Source organism: Oncorhynchus mykiss, chromosome 3, assembly GCF_013265735.2.
Source record: "Oncorhynchus mykiss isolate Arlee chromosome 3, USDA_OmykA_1.1, whole genome shotgun sequence".
Lineage (NCBI taxonomy): Eukaryota > Metazoa > Chordata > Actinopteri > Salmoniformes > Salmonidae > Oncorhynchus > Oncorhynchus mykiss.
The window spans coordinates 46,530,633-46,550,468 of NC_048567.1; the positions used below are offsets into that span (position 1 = coordinate 46,530,633).

Genomic DNA, 19,836 nt, shown 5'->3' on the forward strand with positions numbered 1-19,836 from the left:
ACTGTTTAGTCCCAGACGGTAGCTAAACAGTCTGGATTGCTAGTTTCACAACACGCCCTTAAATTTTTTGCTGTTCTGGCATTTGAGTTGTGACAAACAGACGCAGAGGCAGAGCTGGGGAAAGATAGCCGAGAGAGGGAGCTGGAGGGAGGGAGAGAGCAGAGCAGTCACACGAGGGGAGTTTGTACTCTGCTGATTGAGTCTCAATTGGAGACAGCACTTGGCATGTTGTCCTCTCAATTCCACGCTTTGTTTCTCTCTTTCTCATTCCCTTTCTCTTTTCTCTCTCTCTCTCTCTCTCTCTCTCTCTCTCTCTTCTCTCTTCTCTCTCTTCTCTATTTCTTTCCCTCTCTTCCAGTACCAAATGGGCCTTTGGCTGGTCCCATCGCTCCTCCCCCTCCCCCGCCGCCCCCTCCTCCCCCGCCTCCCCCCGGCCCCATGGAGGTGTCTGCTCCCCTGCCCCCGCCTCCACCCCCCATGGCCCCCCCGCTCCCGGGCTGTGGATCCCCCACCGTCATCTTCAATTCAGGGTTAGCAGGTAAGGTCCTCACACTCAGACGCCGCCCACATGTGAGACTGCCCCTGCGTCTCAAATGGCACCCTATTCCCTTTGTGGTGCATTGCATAGGGAATAGGGTGCCATTTGAGACGCTCACTATGTGTGTGGATGTGGATGAATCACACTGTAGCAGACAATGGAGATGTGTTTTCATGATAGGCTTTCGTTCTATTGTGTGTTGGCTATCAGCGATCTCAATGACAACCCTCTTTCGATGCATTTATGAACGGTCATTATCAAGTGTTCTCAGCCCTTATCACAATAGGTCACTGAAAGGACACCCGTGTGCTCTCCATTGCTTCTAAATTCACTGTCTACGTCGACACCGTGTCGCCTCATTGACTGAGCAGTCTGTCTGTTTGTGTGGGTATGACTGACAGCAGTAGAACAGGAGCCAAGCCTCCTGAGATCCTCTAGGCCTTTTCTACCCTGCTTTCCTCCTGTCACAGCAGTCCTCCTTGATCAGTGTGTCCGATGCTGTTTACTCAAACCTATTTCAAGCTGCTTGACTTCCTGGATATCAGGGCCATCTGGACACTGGGCAGCCATGGGTGACTCAGAGCTGATGGGACAGCCTCCTCAACCGGTCACTCACCTCCCTAACCTATCACTGCAGCCTTTGACCAGTGTAGCACAAGATCGTTACAGAATTTGACCGGTCACTATGAATACGTGACTATTGTCTAAAGAATCTACCATGTAGTATGGCAGTAATAGCATTAGTACACTTTGAAGTATAAAGCTTGTTTTGAACACACAAAGGAATGGTTGGTTTGGTCTAGTGGGGATATATTATTTGACTAATCTCTCTTTCTCTCTTCAAAATGGAAGCACAATGTTATTTTGTTCTCAATGATTTCTCTGGTTGTTTTCTCTCTACTTTTGTTTTCTGCAAACCAGAGGGGCCCATCAAACTGTTCTGTAGGTTTTCTCTGTCATGTGGTTGTGTTTTAACCCCCCCCCCCCCCCCCCCCCGAGTATTTGGAAATTGTATTTTTAGTCTCAACCTCAAATGTGAAGATGGACGCACATGCACGCAAGAAAGCACAGACACACACACACACACACACACACAGAGGAACAAGGTCCACGTAAAGAGATGGCCACTCATGCCCTAGGCACTACATTGATATTCTTTTAGTCTAGCCAAGAATGAAATTGGACTCTTTGTTTCATGCATTCTCTTTGAATTCGCTGACGACTGTTGGCAAACTCCCCCCCAAATATTCTTTACTTTTCACTGCTGGACTGTAGAAGTCTTGGGCACACCAAAATATGAAACAACAGTCTCCCCACAAAACGTGGACCACAGTACATGGACACCTGGTAACAGTCATTTGTCAACATTACGGGATCCTGAAATGCTGGTCCTTAGCCTGCTAAATGTAATGGGACGAGACAAGGTACAGTCTGACTTAGTCTTGACAGTTGTGATGGGAAAGCACTGAAAATGCCACATTTCCAACTCCTGCATGGTCTCCCTGTTGTACTGTAACGTGTGTGTGTGTGTGTTTTTTTGTGATGTCTGGTAGTGTCTGTTGTTGTAAGCTGAAACACATTGACGTGCCGCTGCAGGCAGGCTGATGGTGATAGTAAGATAGGAGAGTGTTGCACAGGCCTGGAATGCCCTGGTTGTCACACTCTCCGGTCCTAATCCTTATCTCTCTGCCCCGCCACCGGCGGTACCTCTGTCAGTCTGTCTGTACCTCGTGGCATCACGAGTATGGTCATAATCCTAGTCTATAAAAACATAATCTGCTGCTGTGCCAGGGATGACAAGCCGGGCCATATGCACATTCAATATCATAGCTAACTCAATCTGGTGTACCCCAAGGCTCTATTCTGGGCCCACTACTGAATGCAATGTCTTGGTTAAAAAAAGGTTAAATCAATAAACTGTAGTGGCTATGGCTAGCAGTACAGAGCTAGCCAGGGCACATCAGGCCCTGCTATGGAAATAACTGTAGAGCACCTCTCCAGCTTTCTCTGTGGGATTTTAATGAATGGGCTCTTAAGCCTCCTGTTACAGCAGAGGGAGGAATCTCCATGTGTGACACCACCTCCAGTCACATAAAATCCTGGGTACGTCCCAAATGGCAGCCTATGCCCTATATAGTGCACACCTTTTGGCCAGAACCATACGTGCTCAGGTCACAGTTAGTGGTCTATAAAGGGAATAGGGTGCCATTTGGGATGCCGACCCTGTCTACCCCTCCGTCACACGACCGTGCACTGTGTGTTTGTGAGCGTGATGATGGACATGGCGGATGGAGTGCTTTACTGAATAATTGATCTGTGTTTCGCTGTGCAGCCGTGAAGATTAAAAAGCCCATCAAGACCAAGTTCCGTTTGCCCGTGTTCAACTGGGTGGCGCTGAAGCCCAACCAAATCAACGGCACTGTGTTCAACGAGATCGACGACGAGAGGATACTGGAGGTAGGGACCCTCCACTCGCCCCCACATGTATGCACTTCACACTCGGAACTACTATTAAAGCTATGATGGTCTACCGCACTTCAAACAACGTGTAGGCCGCTCAACACAGGGCAGGTTGCTTACGATTCAAACCTTCTCACTTGATGCACTGTACTGCTCACTGTGCTTCTACACCTGCATTGCTTGCTGTTTTGGGTTTTAGGCTGGATTTCTGTACAGCACTTTGTGACATCAGTAAGAAGGGCTTTATAAACACATTTGATTTGATTTGAAATTGTATTTTATTTGATGTGTTTCAACCTCAGGACCTGAATGTGGATGAGTTTGAGGAGATGTTCAAGACGAAAGCCCAGGGACCGGCCATCGACTTGATCATGAGCAAGACCAAGGTCATCCAGAAGGGGCCCAACAAGGTGGCACTGCTGGACGCCAACCGGGCCAAAAACATGGCCATCACCCTGAGGAAAGTGGGAAAGGCCCCTGAGGAGATCTGCAAGGCCATCCAGCTGTAAGACACAATGGCCTCTTCGGGTTACGTCCCAATGGCGCCCTATTACATATATAGTGCACAACGCTGGTCAAAAGTAGTGCACTATGTAGGGAATAGGGTGCCAATTGGGACGCAATTTCTTGTTGTCTTCTTTTCCATATGTAGTTTTATAAACGAGGGTCCATTTGGTTACGGTGGTGTGCATGTGTGTGCTTGTTAGCCTTTATTGGCAGTTTGTGTCTGCATAGCGTGTGTGTCTATGTCTCCAGTCTGCATATTAACTGTTAACCCCCCCCACCAGGTTTGACCTGCGCACCCTGTCGGTGGACTACGTGGAGTGTCTGATGCGCTTCCTGCCCACGGAGAGCGAGGTGAAGATCATGCGTCAGTACGAGAAGGAGAGGAAGCCCGTGGAGGCGCTGACGGACGAGGACCGCTTCATGATGCACTTCAGCAAGATCGAGCGGCTCATGCAGAAGATGACCATCATGGCCTTCATTGGCAACTTCTGCGAGAGCGTGCAGATGCTGACGCCGGTGAGGGCCGGGACTCCATGGATGTGCCCCAAATGGCACCCTATTCCTTACATAGTGCACTCCTTTTGAACAGAGCCATATGGGCCCTGGTCAAAAGTAGTGCACAAAATAAGGATTTGGTTCAGGTTGTAGGTGACTGGAGAGGAGGATTGGCTTTTTTTGAGTTTGACTTATCCTCCTCTTCTCTGACTTTAGTTCTACTTCCTTCTCTCTTGTTCTTCACAGCAACTCCATGCGGTCATCGCAGCATCTGTGTCAATAAAGTCCTCACAGAAACTCAAGAAAATTCTCGAAGTAAGCGACTCGTTGCAGAAATTCTATGCGTCGGAAATATCCTGCGCTGAACAATGTGTTGAAAATATTGTTCCTGGCTGCCTTCTGTGTTGTTCTAATATGCTCTTTTTCTTCAGATCATCTTGGCGCTCGGAAACTACATGAACAGCAGCAAACGGGGAGCAGTATACGGTTTCAAGCTACAGAGTTTAGATTTGGTAGGAGATTTTTTTCTCCCGAATGTATTGCTAGTGCATGACGTGCTTTAGGATTGCTACTAGTCCACTACATAGGCCATAGGGGGCCGTTTGGGACGTAAGCACTGTCTTCACACTTCTTTTTTTTAACACCCCCCCCCCCCAGCTACTGGACACCAAGTCGACAGACCGGAAAATGACTCTGCTGCACTACATAGCCAACGTGGTGAAGGAGAAGTACCAGCAGGTCAATCTGTTCTACAACGAACTGCATTACGTGGAGAAGGCCGCAGCAGGTACGGTTCACCATGCAGCTCCATGTGATTGCAGCGATGAATGGCTGACGATGCTACAGCAGATCCTAGCGTGGGTCCCAAATAGCACCCCGTTCCCTATAAAGCGCTACTACTTTTGACCGGAAGTCGTGCGCTAAAATAGGGAGTAGGGCTCTGTTTAGGACATGCCACCTAAATGATGGATTTGGACAGGATTGTAGCCTATCTTTGGTCTGCAGGCATTTCCACTGCGCTGTATCCACAGCCATCATCTCAGAGAATGGGTGATGATGTTGTGCACTTGTTGGGGCTCCTCCACGCTGTGTGTTGCTCTAGGGAGATGTGCTGTATGGCCCTCCTTAATGAGGAGCACGCCGCTTCAAACTGTATCCAATTCTGCGTGCGTGTATCTGTGTGTGCGTGTACTCGTGTGTGTGTGTGTGTGTGTGTGTGTGTGTGTGTGTGTGTGTGATCTCAGTGTCGTTAGAGAACGTTCTGCTGGATGTGAAGGAGCTCCAGCGGGGAATGGACCTGACCAAGAGAGAGTACAGCATGCACGGTCACAACACCATGCTCAAAGACTTCATCACACACAACGAGGGCAAGCTGAAAAAGCTGCAGGACGAAGCCAAGATCGCGCTGGTAAACCTCACCTCGCTGAATTTGTCATGTGCAATTAAGTCAACGCTCACAAGGCATTTATACATGATATTCTTCAAGAATCAATGGTTATATGCCATTTATCCAAAAGTCAAAAAATGCATTTACCAATCCCAGATTGCCCCTTTTTATATACGTTTGATCAAACTATTACCTTTATGATCGACAGATCAACAAATGCAAAATGTGCTATTTGTCTCTGACAGGACGCCTTCGACGAGGCCGTCAAATTCTTCGGCGAGAATTCCAAAACGACGCCCCCGTCCGTGTTCTTCCCGGTGTTTGTGCGCTTTGTCAAGGCCTACAGGGTGAGACTGGCATTGCTCTCTTACACACCCGTCATGTCCCACACCCACACACTACGCAGGGCGCTGGTACGGCTGTGTGTTTGAGCCCTCTGTCTAAATATGTGCGTGTGCGTGCGTGTTCTGTCAGCAAGCGGAGGAGGACAACGAGCAAAGGAAGAGAGCAGAGCTGATGATGATGGAGAAGCTTCTGGAGCAGGAGGCCATGCTGGACCAGGAGGACCAGAAGGTAGGCTCTCCTTCCCCCTCTCCTTCTCCCCCTCTCCTTCTCCCTCCTCCCCCTCTTCCCAGAAGGTAGGCTCTCCTTCCCCCTCTCCTTCTCCCTCCTCCCCCTCTTCCCAGAAGGTAGGCTCTCCTTCCCCCTCCTTTCTCCCCCTCTCCTTCTCCCTCCTCCCCCTCTTCCCAGAAGGTAGGCTCTCCTTCCCCCTCCCTCCTTCCCCTCTTCCCAGAAGGTAGGCTCTCCTTCCCCCTCCCTTATCCCCCTCTCCTTCTCCCTCCTCCCCCTCTTCCCAGAAGGTAGGCTCTCCTTCCCCCTCCCTTCTCCCCCTCTCCCTCATCCCCCAGGACTAATGATGGGAGGATCATCTCCTGCTGGTGGGGCAGCTATATTAGGTACTGCAGACAGACACCTAGTGTGTCACATCAAGTCAGTATCAGCAAATATATAACCAGTCAATAGAACCAGTTAGTAAACCAACCAGTAAATAGAACCAGTTAGTAAACCAACCAGTCAATAGAACCAGTTAGTAAACCAACCAGTCAATAGAACCAGTTAGTAAACCAACCAGTGAATAGAACCAGTTAGTAAACCAACCAGTAAATAGAACCTGTTTTTAAACCAACCAGTCAATAGAACCAGTTAGTAAACCAACCAGTAATTAGAACCAGTTAGTAAACCAACCAGTCAATAGAACCCGTTAGTAAACCAACCAGTAATTAGAACCAGTTAGTAAACCAACCAGTAATTAGAACCAGTTAGTAAACCAACCAGTCAATAGAACCAGTTAGTAAACCAACCAGTAATTAGAACCAGTTAGTAAACCAACCAGTAATTAGAACCAGTTAGTAAACCAACCAGTCAATAGAACCAGTTAGTAAACCAACCAGTCAATAGAACCAGTTAGTAAACCAACCAGTCAATAGAACCAGTTAGTAAACCAACCAGTCAATAGAACCAGTTAGTAAACCAACCAGTGAATAGAACCAGTTAGTAAACCAACCAGTCAATAGAACCAGTTAGTAAACCAACCAGTCAATAGAACCAGTTAGTAAACCAACCAGTCAATAGAACCAGTTAGTAAACCAACCAGTCAATAGAACCAGTTAGTAAACCAACCAGTCAATAGAACCAGTTAGTAAACATAAACAGTATATATAATATAGACAGTATAACCTCTAGTGGACACATTAGGGACCAGCTTGTACAGCGGAGTAAAATACGATGTCGAGGATTCCCACAGGGACATCGTTATGCCATTTGAATAGTCAACCAAGGTGCCTGAGATTTGACTCCGTGCGTGTGTGTGTGTGTGTGTGTGTGTGTGTGTGTGTGTGTGTGTGTGTGTGTGTGTGTGTGTGTGTGTGTGTGTGTGTGTGTGTGTGTGTGTGTGTGTGTGTGTGTGTGTGTGTGTGTGTGTGTGTGTGTGTGTGTGTGTGTGTGTGTGTGTGTGTGTGTGTGTGTGTGTGTGTGGGGTCTTCCCACCAGTCTCCGTCCCATAAGAACACCCGGGGCAGGAGTCAGCAGCAGGAGGTGATAGCTGAGCTGAGGAAGAAGCAGGTGAAGGATACGGGCAGCCGCCACGTCTACGAGGGAAAGGACGGGGCCATCGAGGACATCATCACGGGTAAACAGGACTGGGGGGCCAATCACCATCAGTTCTACATATCACACACCTTACTTATATACGTGCACATAAATACACGCATACACATGTGTACACACGCACATTCATGCGCACACAGATATACACATCTACACACACGCAGGCAGGCCTGTGCAGAAGAAGCTCTCCCCCTGCTCCAGTACGGCTAGCGTGGTTAAGACACAAACTTACACACCGGGCGCTCTGCATGCAGGTCCTCTCCTGTGCTCCAATCAGATCATTAACACTGGGTATCTAAACCGCTAACAGGTACCTCTTTAACTCTGGAACGGATTGAACTGTCAATCCGAAAGGCTTTACTACACCTTGATCCTACGGTAGAAACATGCTTTGACCATCCAGCTAGCCTAACGTAGACACTCGGTGCCAGCTCAAATGTCCGTAGGATCATTATCCGCTATCCTGTCGTAGCTTTGTAGCAGTTAGTCATGACTGCTATCCCGTCGTAGCTTTGTAGCAATTAGTAATGTCTTTTATCCCGTCGTAGCTTTGTAGCAGTTAGTCATGACTGCTATCCCGTCGTAGCTTTGTAGCAGTTAGTAATGTCTGCTATCCCGTCGTAGCTTTGTAGCAGTTAGTAATGTCTGCTATCCCGTCGTAGCTTTGTAGCAGTTAGTAATGTCTGCTATCCCGTCGTAGCTTTGTAGCAGTTAGTAATGTCTGCTATCCCGTCGTAGCTTTGTAGCAGTTAGTAATGTCTGCTATCCCGTCGTAGCTTTGTAGCAGTTAGTAATGTCTGCTATCCCGTCGTAGCTTTGTAGCAGTTAGTAATGTCTGCTATCCCGTCGTAGCTTTGTAGCAGTTAGTAATGTCTGCTAACCCGTCGTAGCTTTGTAGCAGTTAGTAATGTCTGCTATCCCGTCGTAGCTTTGTAGCAGTTAGTAATGTCTGCTATCCCGTCGTAGCTTTGTAGCAGTTAGTAATGTCTGCTATCCCGTCGTAGCTTTGTGATAGTAACGTCTGCTCTCCTGTCGTAGCTTTGTAGCAGTTAGTAATGTCTGCTATCCCGTCGTAGCTTTGTAGCAGTTAGTAATGTCTGCTATCCCGTCGTAGCTTTGTAGCAGTTAGTAATGTCTGCTATCCTGTCGTAGCTTTGTAGCAGTTAGTAATGTCTGCTATCCCGTCGTAGCTTTGTAGCAGTTAGTAATGTCTGCTATCCCGTCGTAGCTTTGTAGCAGTTAGTAATGTCTGCTATCCCGTCGTAGCTTTGTAGCAGTTAGTAATGTCTGCTATCCCGTCGTAGCTTTGTGATAGTAACGTCTGCTCTCCTGTCGTAGCTTTGTAGCAGTTAGTAATGTCTGCTATCCCGTCGTAGCTTTGTAGCAGTTAGTAATGTCTGCTATCCCGTCGTAGCTTTGTAGCAGTTAGTAATGTCTGCTATCCTGTCGTAGCTTTGTAGCAGTTAGTAATGTCTGCTATCCCGTCGTAGCTTTGTAGCAGTTAGTAATGTCTGCTATCCCGTCGTAGCTTTGTAGCAGTTAGTAATGTCTGCTATCCCGTCGTAGCTTTGTAGCAGTTAGTAATGTCTGCTCTCCCGTCGTAGCTTTGTGACAGTTAGGGGTGTAGACGGGCCGGGCTGAGGGTATAGTCTCCCGGACCAGATACCATGGTTACGTCCCTAATGGCAACTTATTCCCTACTACTTTTGACCAGAGACCTATGGGGCACTATATAGGCCATAGGGTGCAATTTGGGGATGCAGCCCCGTGTATTGATCTGCTTTATTAAAATACACGACCCCTCTGTTCCACAGAGAAGACATACGATCGTAGGCCATTTACATTCTGTGTGGTTTGGCATATATAATACTATTAACACTAATTCTCTATAACAATCACACATAACTGTATTCTAGCTGACAAGCTAAAAGCTTGTCTTGTAACATTTTAACATTGGCGCTCCATAAGATACAGTATAATTGCCCTAGGGGCGCAAAATTCAAGGACATTTCCCCAAAATGCCCAGGTTTTTCCCAGTTGGAAGATTCCCGGAATCAGGAGGGGATACGCAGGAAGTCCAGGAATCCTCCAAGCGGGATTGGGAAAGTTCAGCCCTGAAGGCCTATTGTAGACTGTAACCCTCTATATAATGTGTTAGTGTCTCTCGCCTCCAGTCTTCTGATGCTTTGTAGGGTGTGCTAACCTGTGCTAAAACCCTGTAGATGTGTGCTACTCCTTACTGTCGTGTCTTGGCTGTTGTTGTTGTTGTTTCAATGCAGTGCTGAAGACAGTGCCCTTTACCGCCCGCACAGCCAAACGGGGCTCTCGGTTCTTCTGCGAGCCGGTTCACAATGAGGAGAACCATTACTAAAGCTTAGAACTCTCTCTCTGAAAGGTCGCTGTAAATACAGTGCTGTCCTTCTTCTCCGTACTCTCACAGCGTGTTGTGTTCCCTCTCACTCTGTGTTATCCCTGTCAGTTGTGTGTGTGCGCGTGTGTGTGGTGTGGTGTGTCGGCGTTACCACCTCCGCCCCTTCTAGCATGGGGAGGAAGCGGTTTGTGGGAGGAGTCTCCGATGTCCCCTCCGTTACCCTGCATAAAACGAGTCATCCCCGTTATTCAACCTCATCCATTTGTGTCACCAACCATAGCAAACCATAATGTCACAGAAATGCTCCTAGCAGTCAGCCAGGCTATTGACATTTGCCCTGAGGAGAGTGAGATGGGTAGATGGGTAAGAAATCTACCACGTCTCACTCTATACAGTACAAGGAATACAGCAGCGTTACAGAGTACATGTCAATGGGACATTAAGGCAAGTGCCATCTGCTGTTAAAAAGGAGGAAGTGCGTCCTAGACCGAAACGGCTCTCACTGGCCATCATCCAAGAAGTTTACACTCCTACATGTTATGCTGACTAGTATTAGTGCTAGTAGTTCTACTATATAGTAAAACTTCTGCTTCAGTATATATCGTATACTAGTCAGTATTGTAATCAGCATAGCAGAGTATTTTTTTGCCTATAATTATATAGTAATTCATCAATTGTCAATTTTGATGTATTGATAGCCTTGACTTATTTTAAAATGGCTGTGGCATTATACCTTGCTTGTGTGTTCATCTGTCCATCATGAAAACAGAGTGTTGTGTTCATCTGTCCATCATGAAAACAGAGTGTTGTGTTCATCTGTCCATCATGAAAACAGAGTGTTGTGTTCATGTATTACTGTGCTGTTGGTTGGGTTCCTGCATGCCTCTGGCTTTCTCCCGCTTCAAACCCACAATACCCCGTTCCCAGTTCCCCCTAGCTCTGGTCTAGGGCGTTATTTGTGGCTGATTCTGAGCCTTGTAAGTTATATGTAAACGCCCCTGGACCAGATCTCCAGTTTCCCTTGCCTTGTGCTCGGCTCAAACTCTTTGGTGCTGGATCATATTCGTATCACATGACTCTCTGGTGGTTTGTCTGGTCACCTTTCTAACGTATTGCACGAAGCATGAATGATTCATTTCTGACACGCGTTCTCGGGTCTTATGGATGTCACATTAATTTCCGTTGTGTGCAACTAACACACAGCCAGATACATGTCCTGAATTGCTGTTGAGCCATTTAAAAGGGACAGGCCTCAGTATTTCTAAATGTTTCATAAATTACAGTTGAGTTCACGTCCCATGCCCATGTATCTGGCTGAATGCATGCCGTTCTTTGGTCTGCTTTTTATTCAAAATATAACTTTTTCGTGTATGTTGAAAAAACACTTGTTGGGTTTGGTTTGTGATAACTAAGTCTTCGTGCAAAATGTGATGGTTGGCACTATTTGCTCATGCTGGTAGTCACTCTGGAAAGCAGCCTGGGTGTTTTTTTTAGACAGAAAAACAGAGAGAAAAATAAAACGCTTTGATTTTACTCGTCCTTTGTGCCTGCAGTGTCAATTAACAGCATATCTTAGTAAGCTCTACTCCTCTAACACCTTAGTCTTGCCCTATCCTGTCCAATGACCTCTGCCCACCCCCCCCCCTCCCCATTGGCCGCTTTGCTCGCTCAGCGCTCCTCCACTGTGAAAACACCCCTCTGGTCACCCTGCTTCTTTAACCTCCATTTTGTCTTCTCTTCATCCATCCAGCCCTAAAGAAGAATAATATTACTAAATTTCCCAATGTCCACTCGAGGGTAAGGAATTCCTCCAATAGCACCCCTGTGGTGGTGGATGTGTCCCAGACCTGGCAAGCATCTCTTTTTTACCTCCCCTTGAGTTACCTACCACTGAGGGCTTTCTCTACTTCATACTAGACTGACTGTGTTGGTCCCCCCTCCCTCATTTTCTGTTCACCTTCCATTTCCTAATAAGGTTATAGACAAATGTTGCATGTCTAAAATGAAAGAATGCAAATTCAGTGTAAAATGCCCTTTATGGGAAATGATTTACGTTCCCCTTTTTTCCCCTGATTGTTTAACATGAGAAAATGTTGCATCTTTTTTTTTTTGGGGGGGGGGGGCTTGTATTGGGGGGCACTTGTCCATAGCTTGTGTTTTTTTAATCGACAGTGACAGAAGGACTAGTAAATATGAAAAATGTCAAATCAATAAGGTCTTTTCTGTGGGACTGTTTTCGTCTTCCTTTTAGAGGAGTGAACTGAAGGGGAATGTTTCTTTACAACTCAAGCTGCTTTGCCTGATTGGCTGCCAACAAACAGCCTCATCTGAAGGCCCTGGCATGACTGACACTTCTTTTATCCACCCTCCTCTCCCCACCTTCCTCCCTCCATCCCAGATCTTCGAAATCAGCCTTACAGGAGAGCCGACGCGGTGAGGAGGAGCGTCAGAAGGCGCTTTGACGACCAAAACTTGCGGCCGGTCAACAACACTGAAGTTGTCATGTGACGAGGGAACAGTGCATGTGCTCAGAGAGGGGTGAAGGGGGGTGATGTGGATGTAACAGCCTCTCACTCTGGACTGAAAGAGAAATGGATGGACTGGAAGAGATGGCTAGACTGAAAGGAAAGAGAGATGGATGGGTCTGAAAGGTCAGTCATAGGGAACCTTAGACAAGCCAAGTGCCTGAAACGTACTTTTTATGTGATCAGTTTAATTTTTTCATTACTTCAAGCAATGCAACTTGACCTGGCTTTAACTGTAATTTCCTTTGATGTGTAAAACTGGACTCGAACCTCCGTAGGGGGAATTCCTGGAAGAGATTTTTGTGAGATGTGTAGAATGTACGTGACACGGTTCCCGTTATGCCTCGATCACACCTCCCAGTGTCATTGCGTTTTGGTACACCAGAAGCACATGCATTTCCAATGGAGGCGCTGCGTTTGCCTTTGCCGCGTGGCATTGGCAGTTGCAGTGCGCTCGAGTGTCGGTGTGTACGTCGGACCAACCAAACGTACGCATCACATTCTATGCGTAGACGGCTTGACAGAAACGGTAGCAGAAAGGTGAATGTGGAACTTCTGTTGCGCACATATCCAGATGAGGCCGCGTACCATTTTGCGCATGACACTGCAGGTGTGTTCGAGGCGTTAGGCGTCAAAGTATTCCGCCACAGGTGATGAATTTGATATTCAATTGCAAGTATCTTATTACATTCCTGGTGCTACTGCCATTGCTCTTGGAATTCCAACAATGTGCTCGAGTGGCACTTAAAAAACGCATTAGCTTTTCCATCGTTGCTAAAGGGCTAATGGCCTTATTAAAGGGGACAAGTCTTAGATTAAATACTATGAAGCAGTGATCCAAAACTAATATGCTCAATGAAAGTACTTAAGCAAGTATCAGGTAGACTTCTGTACACCAACGTGTGACCACAGTTCGAGAAATCGTATCGGAAATAATATAACTCAGAGAGGTGTGGCTCTCTCGAAATGAGACCAGGCTAATGTGAATTGTGTATAGCTAGGCCTCTATATTACGGTATTAACATCTCATTCATCGGTGTTAACATGGTTAGTGGACCAAGTCGTGAATTATTAGCTCTATCTAGAGAGAACTACAGTACCAGTCAAAGGTTTGGACACACCTACTCAATCAAGAGTTTCTGTATTTATTGACTATTTTCTACATTGTAGAATAATAGTGAAGGTATCAAAACTATGAAATAATACATATGGAATCATGTAGTATCCCAAAAAAGTTTTAAAACAGATACAAATATATTCTTCAAAGTAGACACCCTTTGCCTTGATGACAGCTTTGCACACTCTTGGCATTCTCTTCAGCTTCACCTGGAATGCTTTTCCAACAGTCTTGAAGGAGTTCCCACATATGCTGAGCACTTGGCTGCTTTTCCATCACTGCGGTCCAACTCATCCCAAACCATCTCAATTGGGTTGAGGTCGGGTGATTGTGGAGGCCAGGTCATCTGATGCAACACTCCATCACTTTCCTTGGTCAAATAGCCCTTACACAGCCTGGAGGTGTGTTTTGGGTCATTGTCCTGTTGAAAACCAATTGATAGTCCCACTAAGCACAAACGAGATGGGAATGGTGAATCGCTGCAGAACGCTATGGAAGCCATGCTGGTTAAGTGTGCCTTGAATTCTAAATAAATCACAGACAGTGTCACCAGCAAAGCATCCCCAATCCATCACACCTCCTCCATGCTTCACGGTGGGAACCACACATGCTGAGATCATCCGTTCACTTACTCTGCATCTCACAAAGACACGGCGGTTGGAACCAAAATTCCAAAATGTTAACTTATCAGTCCAAAGGATAGATTTCCACCGGTCTAATGTCCTTTGCTTGTGTTTCTTGGCCCAAGCAAGTCTCCTTCTGCAGCAGTTTGACCATGGAGACCTGATTCACACAGTCTCCTCTGAACAGTTGATGTTGAGATGTGTGTGTTACTTGAACTCTGTGAAGCATTTATTTGGGCTGCAATTTTTGAGGCTGGTAACTCTAATGAACTTATCCTCTGCAGCAGAGGTAACTCCTGGTCTTCCTTTCCTGTGGCGGTCCTCATGAGATCCAGTTTCATCATAGCACCTTCCTGTCTTAAAGTAATGGTGGACTGTTGTTTTTCTTTGCTTATTTGAACTGTTCTTGCCATAATATGGACTTGATCTTTTACCAAATAGGGCCATCTTCTGTATACCACCCCTACCTTGTCACAGCACAGCTGATTGGCTGAAACACATTAAGATGGAAAGAAATTCAACAAATTAACAAGGTACACCTGTTAATTGAAATGCACTAGAGGTGACTACCTCATGAAGCTGGTTGAGAGAATGCCAAGAGTGTGCAAAGCTGTCGTCAAGGCAAAGGGTCGCTACTTTGAAGAATCTCAAATATAAAATATATTTTGATTTATTTAACACCTTTTTGGTTACAACATGATTCTGTGTTATTTCATAGTTTTAATGTCTTTACTATTATTCCACAATATAGAAAATAGTAAAACTAAAGAAAAAAATCCTTGAATAAGTAGTTGTGTCCAAACTTTTGACTGGTACTGTACATTGTCTGCTCATGTAGACCTCAAGTGCCATTCAAATGCAATGCTGTTAAGTGGATGGTGGGGCTCTTGAGCCACAATAGCTCTGGTTCAGGGAGTCGTTCGGTCGAACGACCGCACACCCGAACGACTCCCCGGACCAGAGCTAGAGCCACAATTGAATAGGAAAGGTGCTAAAACAAAGACTTATCAGCAGATACACTTCCAGTCAAGTGTAGTGGCTACAAGGAAGGTACTTTAGGCTACTTGAGGAGCTTGTCATGGAAACTGGATTCCAAGTTTATTTTTTTACTCTGAAAACCTGCAATCGGCTAATGAATCTCTAGGCAACTGTCCACTCACTATTATTGTACATTTGATGTATAGTATTTAACCACTGTAAACGGTATCCATTCAGTTTTGCTCATGACCCACTTTGACGTGAGCAAACAGTCTTTTTTTTTTTAAGTGTTTAGCTAGTTATATTAAAAAAATGTCAGAACAAACAAAAAGTACACAACAACAAAAAAAAGTTTTGTAAATGTACAGATATTTTGCTACAAAAATTGTTGCATTGTTTTTTACTTCTTAATACACTCATTACTATAAGGTTACTATTGTACATATTGTTTAAAACAAAATGTGCATCACCCTGTGATACACAATTTGAATGTTATTTTAACTTATAGGTTTGTCCATTTTGTATATTTAATTAAGCCGGGGGGGGGAAAAAACAAATCTGGGTTCACTTTAACACAACGGATCTATTGTGTGAAGCAGAATGCCCTGGCGTCACACTTGCCTGAGTAAAGAGGCATTATATTAACGTATGTTCCAAATGGCACTCTATTCCCTATCTAGGTTACTACTTTTGACCCTATGGGCCTTGGTCAAAAAAATATCAAAAGTAGTGCCCTATATAGGGAGTCATTTGGGCCATAACCCATTGACGTTCAGAGAAGCTTTCTGTGGTCTTGGGACTATAATTGTCCACGTTAGCATGTGCAACAAACCACTCATCTCTATACTTCCTATGTGAACTGTTGACCACTCATCAGCTTCACTCATTAGACTGGATAATAGTGGCATGTTTTTGTTTTTTCTTCAGAAATGTATTTTAGGCATTGTGTGCTTATTACAAAATACTTTTAAATAACATTTAGTTAAAGGTAGACCGAGTTCTGGACATGATCAAATAAACTATTTACACTATTATAGCGTGTGCATCTTTATTTCAATTCATTTTGGCAGACAGCTGTTCAGATTCACTCTGGTTTTCTATGCATGCTCATTGATATGAAAACAACAGGAGAAGTCGGTCTTGTCATCTCCGTGTATGTAAACTGTGGAAATCTTTACTCGCCCGTCTGGCGGGCTTGGGGCATCGGGCAGCAACAAAGGTTTGGATTTGCCACTTCTGGCGGTCTTCGGCAACCGTGCCACAGCCCTGGTGATGTTATTGGAGCTTAATCTAGATTGTCCTGAGCCACGTTGTCTCGGGCACTCCCTCTTACAGTAGCAATTATTACCTTCAGCCTGCCTAGCATTGCAATGATCCACAGGAAACGGATACAAGGCTACTAAGCCTAGTGAACAAGAGGCACTCATAACAGAGAGGTCATATGTACAGAAAATAATGAGCTCCGATCTATGGTGGCTGCTGGTGATGGTACATGAAGACAAACAAATTCATGTCAACTGTATTTTATTACATTTATAGATCATGCAACGAGGACTTTCACAATTCCTCTCGTGAAAATCTAGCGAACCAATCCTAAAAATACCATAAAAAATGTATTTTAAAGAGTCTTGTTTCAGAGAGACATTTACTTCAGTCTAGACGTGGACCTTTGCCAAAGAGTTCTACCTCAGTCCAAAGCAGCGGTATGCAACGAGATTCAGCTGCGGGGCAATTTTTTTGTCGGAGCGGATGGTCGGAGGTCCGGAAAATCATTAAAATTTGTACACTGCAAATTGAGCACAACTAAGCACAAAAATGTATTTATTTTATTTGAAAATAATTTCAAACCTTGATTACACTGAGACACAATCACATCTCTTTTTATTTGCTGGATATTTTGTCAGATTTCCTAAACTAAATTTGTATACATTTTTTTACTTTGAGGGCCCTAGTCAAAAGTAGTGCACTATAAAGGGAATAAATACAGTGCCATTTGTGACTCGGATAAGAATTGTACTGAGAACTGCAAGGCAGTCACAGTAAAGAGCATGGCATTAAGATGCTCTTTGAATCCATTTCGATATCAAACAACTACAAAACAAATAAAATAGCTAGCGAGAAAACATTATAAAAAAGGCAACACATTTCTGAAGTGTGTCACTAAATGTCCACACAGTTGACCTGATATCAAAGTAGTCACTCAACTCAGCCTGTGACCACTTCCAATAACGTAAGAAAACAGAGCAAATATTTACCAAGCATTCTAGTGCCAGGGTGTCGGGTTCATTCCCATTATACAAAACACAAGGGGAATAGTTCACACACAGTCCAAAAAGGGTTGAAAACATTCTGGTAACTTAGACAAAAATTGGCAGGAATTAAGCAAATCTTCTAACTGGGATTTCTGGAAAAACCTGTGAAGTTTGGGAAAGTTACCGGAATTGTATAACCTTAAGTCCAAGCATGTGTGGCATTACGCTGAAAAATAAGCACCGGGGGGAATCTATGGTGGATGAAAGGAAGCATGAGGAAAAACAGGATCAAGGAGCATCCAGCTGTTCCAGTAGAGTCCTCCTCCTCTTCTCCAGCTCTCCTTCACTCAGCTCGCTGCCTGAAGTGTCCCAGCCACCCTACACAACAAAGACAAAACATCAAAACCCACATTTCCCCGACAACACTGGTGATTTCTAGGTAGTGCTGAGCGATTAACCGAAATAACAGTTATTTTGGGATTTTTAAACAACTAACGGACCGACATCGGTTCAATTTTTTTTATGCTGCTTCGTTGGGAACGCGCAATCGAGAGGGATAGAAAGCAGTTGCTTCGCAAGACTTAAAACACATGATCTACGGGATTGACGGTTGGTATTCAGCAGTCAACAGTATGCCTTATTTATTCTGTTACAGCATTCAACGCAAATATAGTACATAAAAAAAATGTTTTAGAAACGTTGCGATTTGAACAAACATTCTCCAAAATATTTATTGAAGTCTATAAAGTACACAACCTTGTCTGTTGTAACGGATATTGCAGTTGCACAAGCAGGACTAAGTCCCTACACATTGCAATGGAGCAAAATAACAATCAGCATTTCGTGCTTCTATACCTGGTTTGCTTGCTGTTTGGGGTTTTAGGCTGGGTTTCTGTACAGCACTGAGATATCAGCTGATCTAAGGGCTATATAAATACATTTGATGTTTAAATCTGTGGTAATTTAAAAAAAAAACGGCCTCTAAAAGCACTAATAGCTCAGCACTACTTCCAGTTTTACTAGGTATGCTTCTCAAATGGTACCCTTTTCCCTGTGTAATGCACTACTCTTGACCAGGATGTAACCCATACATATGGCTCTAGTCAAAAGTAGTCGAGTCACATTTGGGATGCACTAGGACAGGGTTCCCGAACAAGCGGCCCAAAGGTGATTTTATCCCCCCCCCAAAAAAAAGTTCTGAGCCCAAAACAAAAAGGCTGCGGCTGCCAATAGAGTTCTTGCCCCCGCCGGAAACCTCTGCATGATCTACCCACTTTGCCTCATATTATTATTTTTACCCCTAATTTCAAATCTTCTCATCGCTGCAACTCCCCAAAAGGCTCGGGAGGCGAAGGTCGAGTCATGCGTCCTAGGAAACATGACCCGCCAGACCGCGCTTCGCCCGGAAGCCAGCCGCACCAATGTGTCGGAAGAAAACACTGTTCACCTGACGACAGATGTCAGCCTGCAGGCGCCCACCACAAGGTGGTGGCCCTGCCGGCCAAACCCTCCCATAACCTGGACGACGCTGGGCCAATTGTGCGCCGCCCTCTGGGACTCCCGATCACGGCTGGTTGTGATACAGCCCGGGATCGAACCTGGGTCTGTAGTGACGCCTCAAGCACTGCAGTGCCTTAGACAGCTGTGCCACTTGGGAGGCCCCTGCCCATATTTCTAAACAGCCGGGAAAAATAATAATAATTGAAACGCGGCGATTTCAACAAACATTCTCCAAAATATTTATTGAAGTCTTTAAAGTATACAACCTTCTGTGTCTGTTGTAACAGATATTGCATTGGAGCATCAAAATAAACAATCAGCATTTTGTGTGATGTAGGCTAATCTTTATAGTTGCTGCCATATCACAGCCACTACGAGTTCCTGTAAAAAGAACATTCTAGGCAACCTGAGCATGTCTGACCAAGCGCTATTAATCCTTACTTCATTTGTCAATTACTGCTTTAGACTTCCTACTATTTGTGGTGATCTTCATAGATATGCTGCCACAAAGTAGCGAGAGTAGCTGGGGGAAAAAAAGAGAGCTAGCCAATGTTTGCAACGATAATGAATAAAGAATCACTATTGACTTCCTGTGTGTATCTTGCTTGTGTTTGATATGCTTGCCTAAATATACTGTTAGAAGACAAAGTTTATACCAAAATGTTGATCATGTCTTTTGTGTATAACATGAAGGCTGAAGGCTGCCTACGCCCCTCCAGAAAAAAAATAACATTAAAATCGCTCGAGGTATGGAATGCACTGTTCAAACATGTCGATCCATATCTTTACTCTTTAGAGCAGAACATGAAGTTTCCCCCTCCATGTTAATGTGGAAGCGGCAGTGGAAGCACTGAGCAGAAGCTACATAGACAAAATAGTGGGCAGCAGCTCCGCAAAAAAAATAAAAAAGAATCCTG

The 19,836-nt window shown here is 45.1% G+C and overlaps 2 protein-coding genes across 16 annotated transcripts in view; one reads left to right on the forward strand and one right to left on the reverse strand.

Moving 5' to 3' along the window:
- LOC110504152 (formin-like protein 2) overlaps window positions 1–13,663 on the forward strand; it is an 85,706-nt gene extending 72,043 nt beyond the window's left edge. For 3 of the 12 annotated variants that reach the window (XM_036974294.1, XM_036974301.1, XM_036974302.1), the window contains 13 exons: window positions 359–538; window positions 1,460–1,480; window positions 2,871–2,995; window positions 3,301–3,503; window positions 3,787–4,021; window positions 4,247–4,315; window positions 4,432–4,512; window positions 4,658–4,787; window positions 5,245–5,408; window positions 5,633–5,734; window positions 5,862–5,960; window positions 7,437–7,575; window positions 12,323–13,663. In XM_036974294.1, coding sequence (XP_036830189.1) covers window positions 359–538; window positions 1,460–1,480; window positions 2,871–2,995; window positions 3,301–3,503; window positions 3,787–4,021; window positions 4,247–4,315; window positions 4,432–4,512; window positions 4,658–4,787; window positions 5,245–5,408; window positions 5,633–5,734; window positions 5,862–5,960; window positions 7,437–7,575; window positions 12,323–12,432 — 1,658 coding nt within the window. In that variant the 3' untranslated portion in view covers window positions 12,433–13,663. Of the gene's footprint in view, window positions 1–358; window positions 539–1,459; window positions 1,481–2,870; window positions 2,996–3,300; window positions 3,504–3,786; window positions 4,022–4,246; window positions 4,316–4,431; window positions 4,513–4,657; window positions 4,788–5,244; window positions 5,409–5,632; window positions 5,735–5,861; window positions 5,961–7,436; window positions 7,576–9,832; window positions 9,949–11,674; window positions 11,775–12,322 lie in introns of those variants that run through there. The other 9 variants (XM_036974296.1, XM_036974299.1, XM_036974295.1 and 6 more) reach the window with 9 other exon arrangements.
- Window positions 13,664–16,204: 2,541 nt separating this feature from the next.
- LOC110520042 (pre-mRNA-processing factor 40 homolog A) overlaps window positions 16,205–19,836 on the reverse strand; it is a 52,244-nt gene continuing 48,612 nt past the window's right edge. For all 4 annotated transcript variants that reach the window (XM_021597020.2, XM_021597019.2, XM_036974306.1 and 1 more), the window contains one exon: window positions 16,205–17,797. In XM_021597020.2, the coding sequence (XP_021452695.2) occupies window positions 17,708–17,797 (90 nt within the window). In that variant the 3' untranslated portion in view covers window positions 16,205–17,707. The remainder of the gene's footprint in view (window positions 17,798–19,836) is intronic.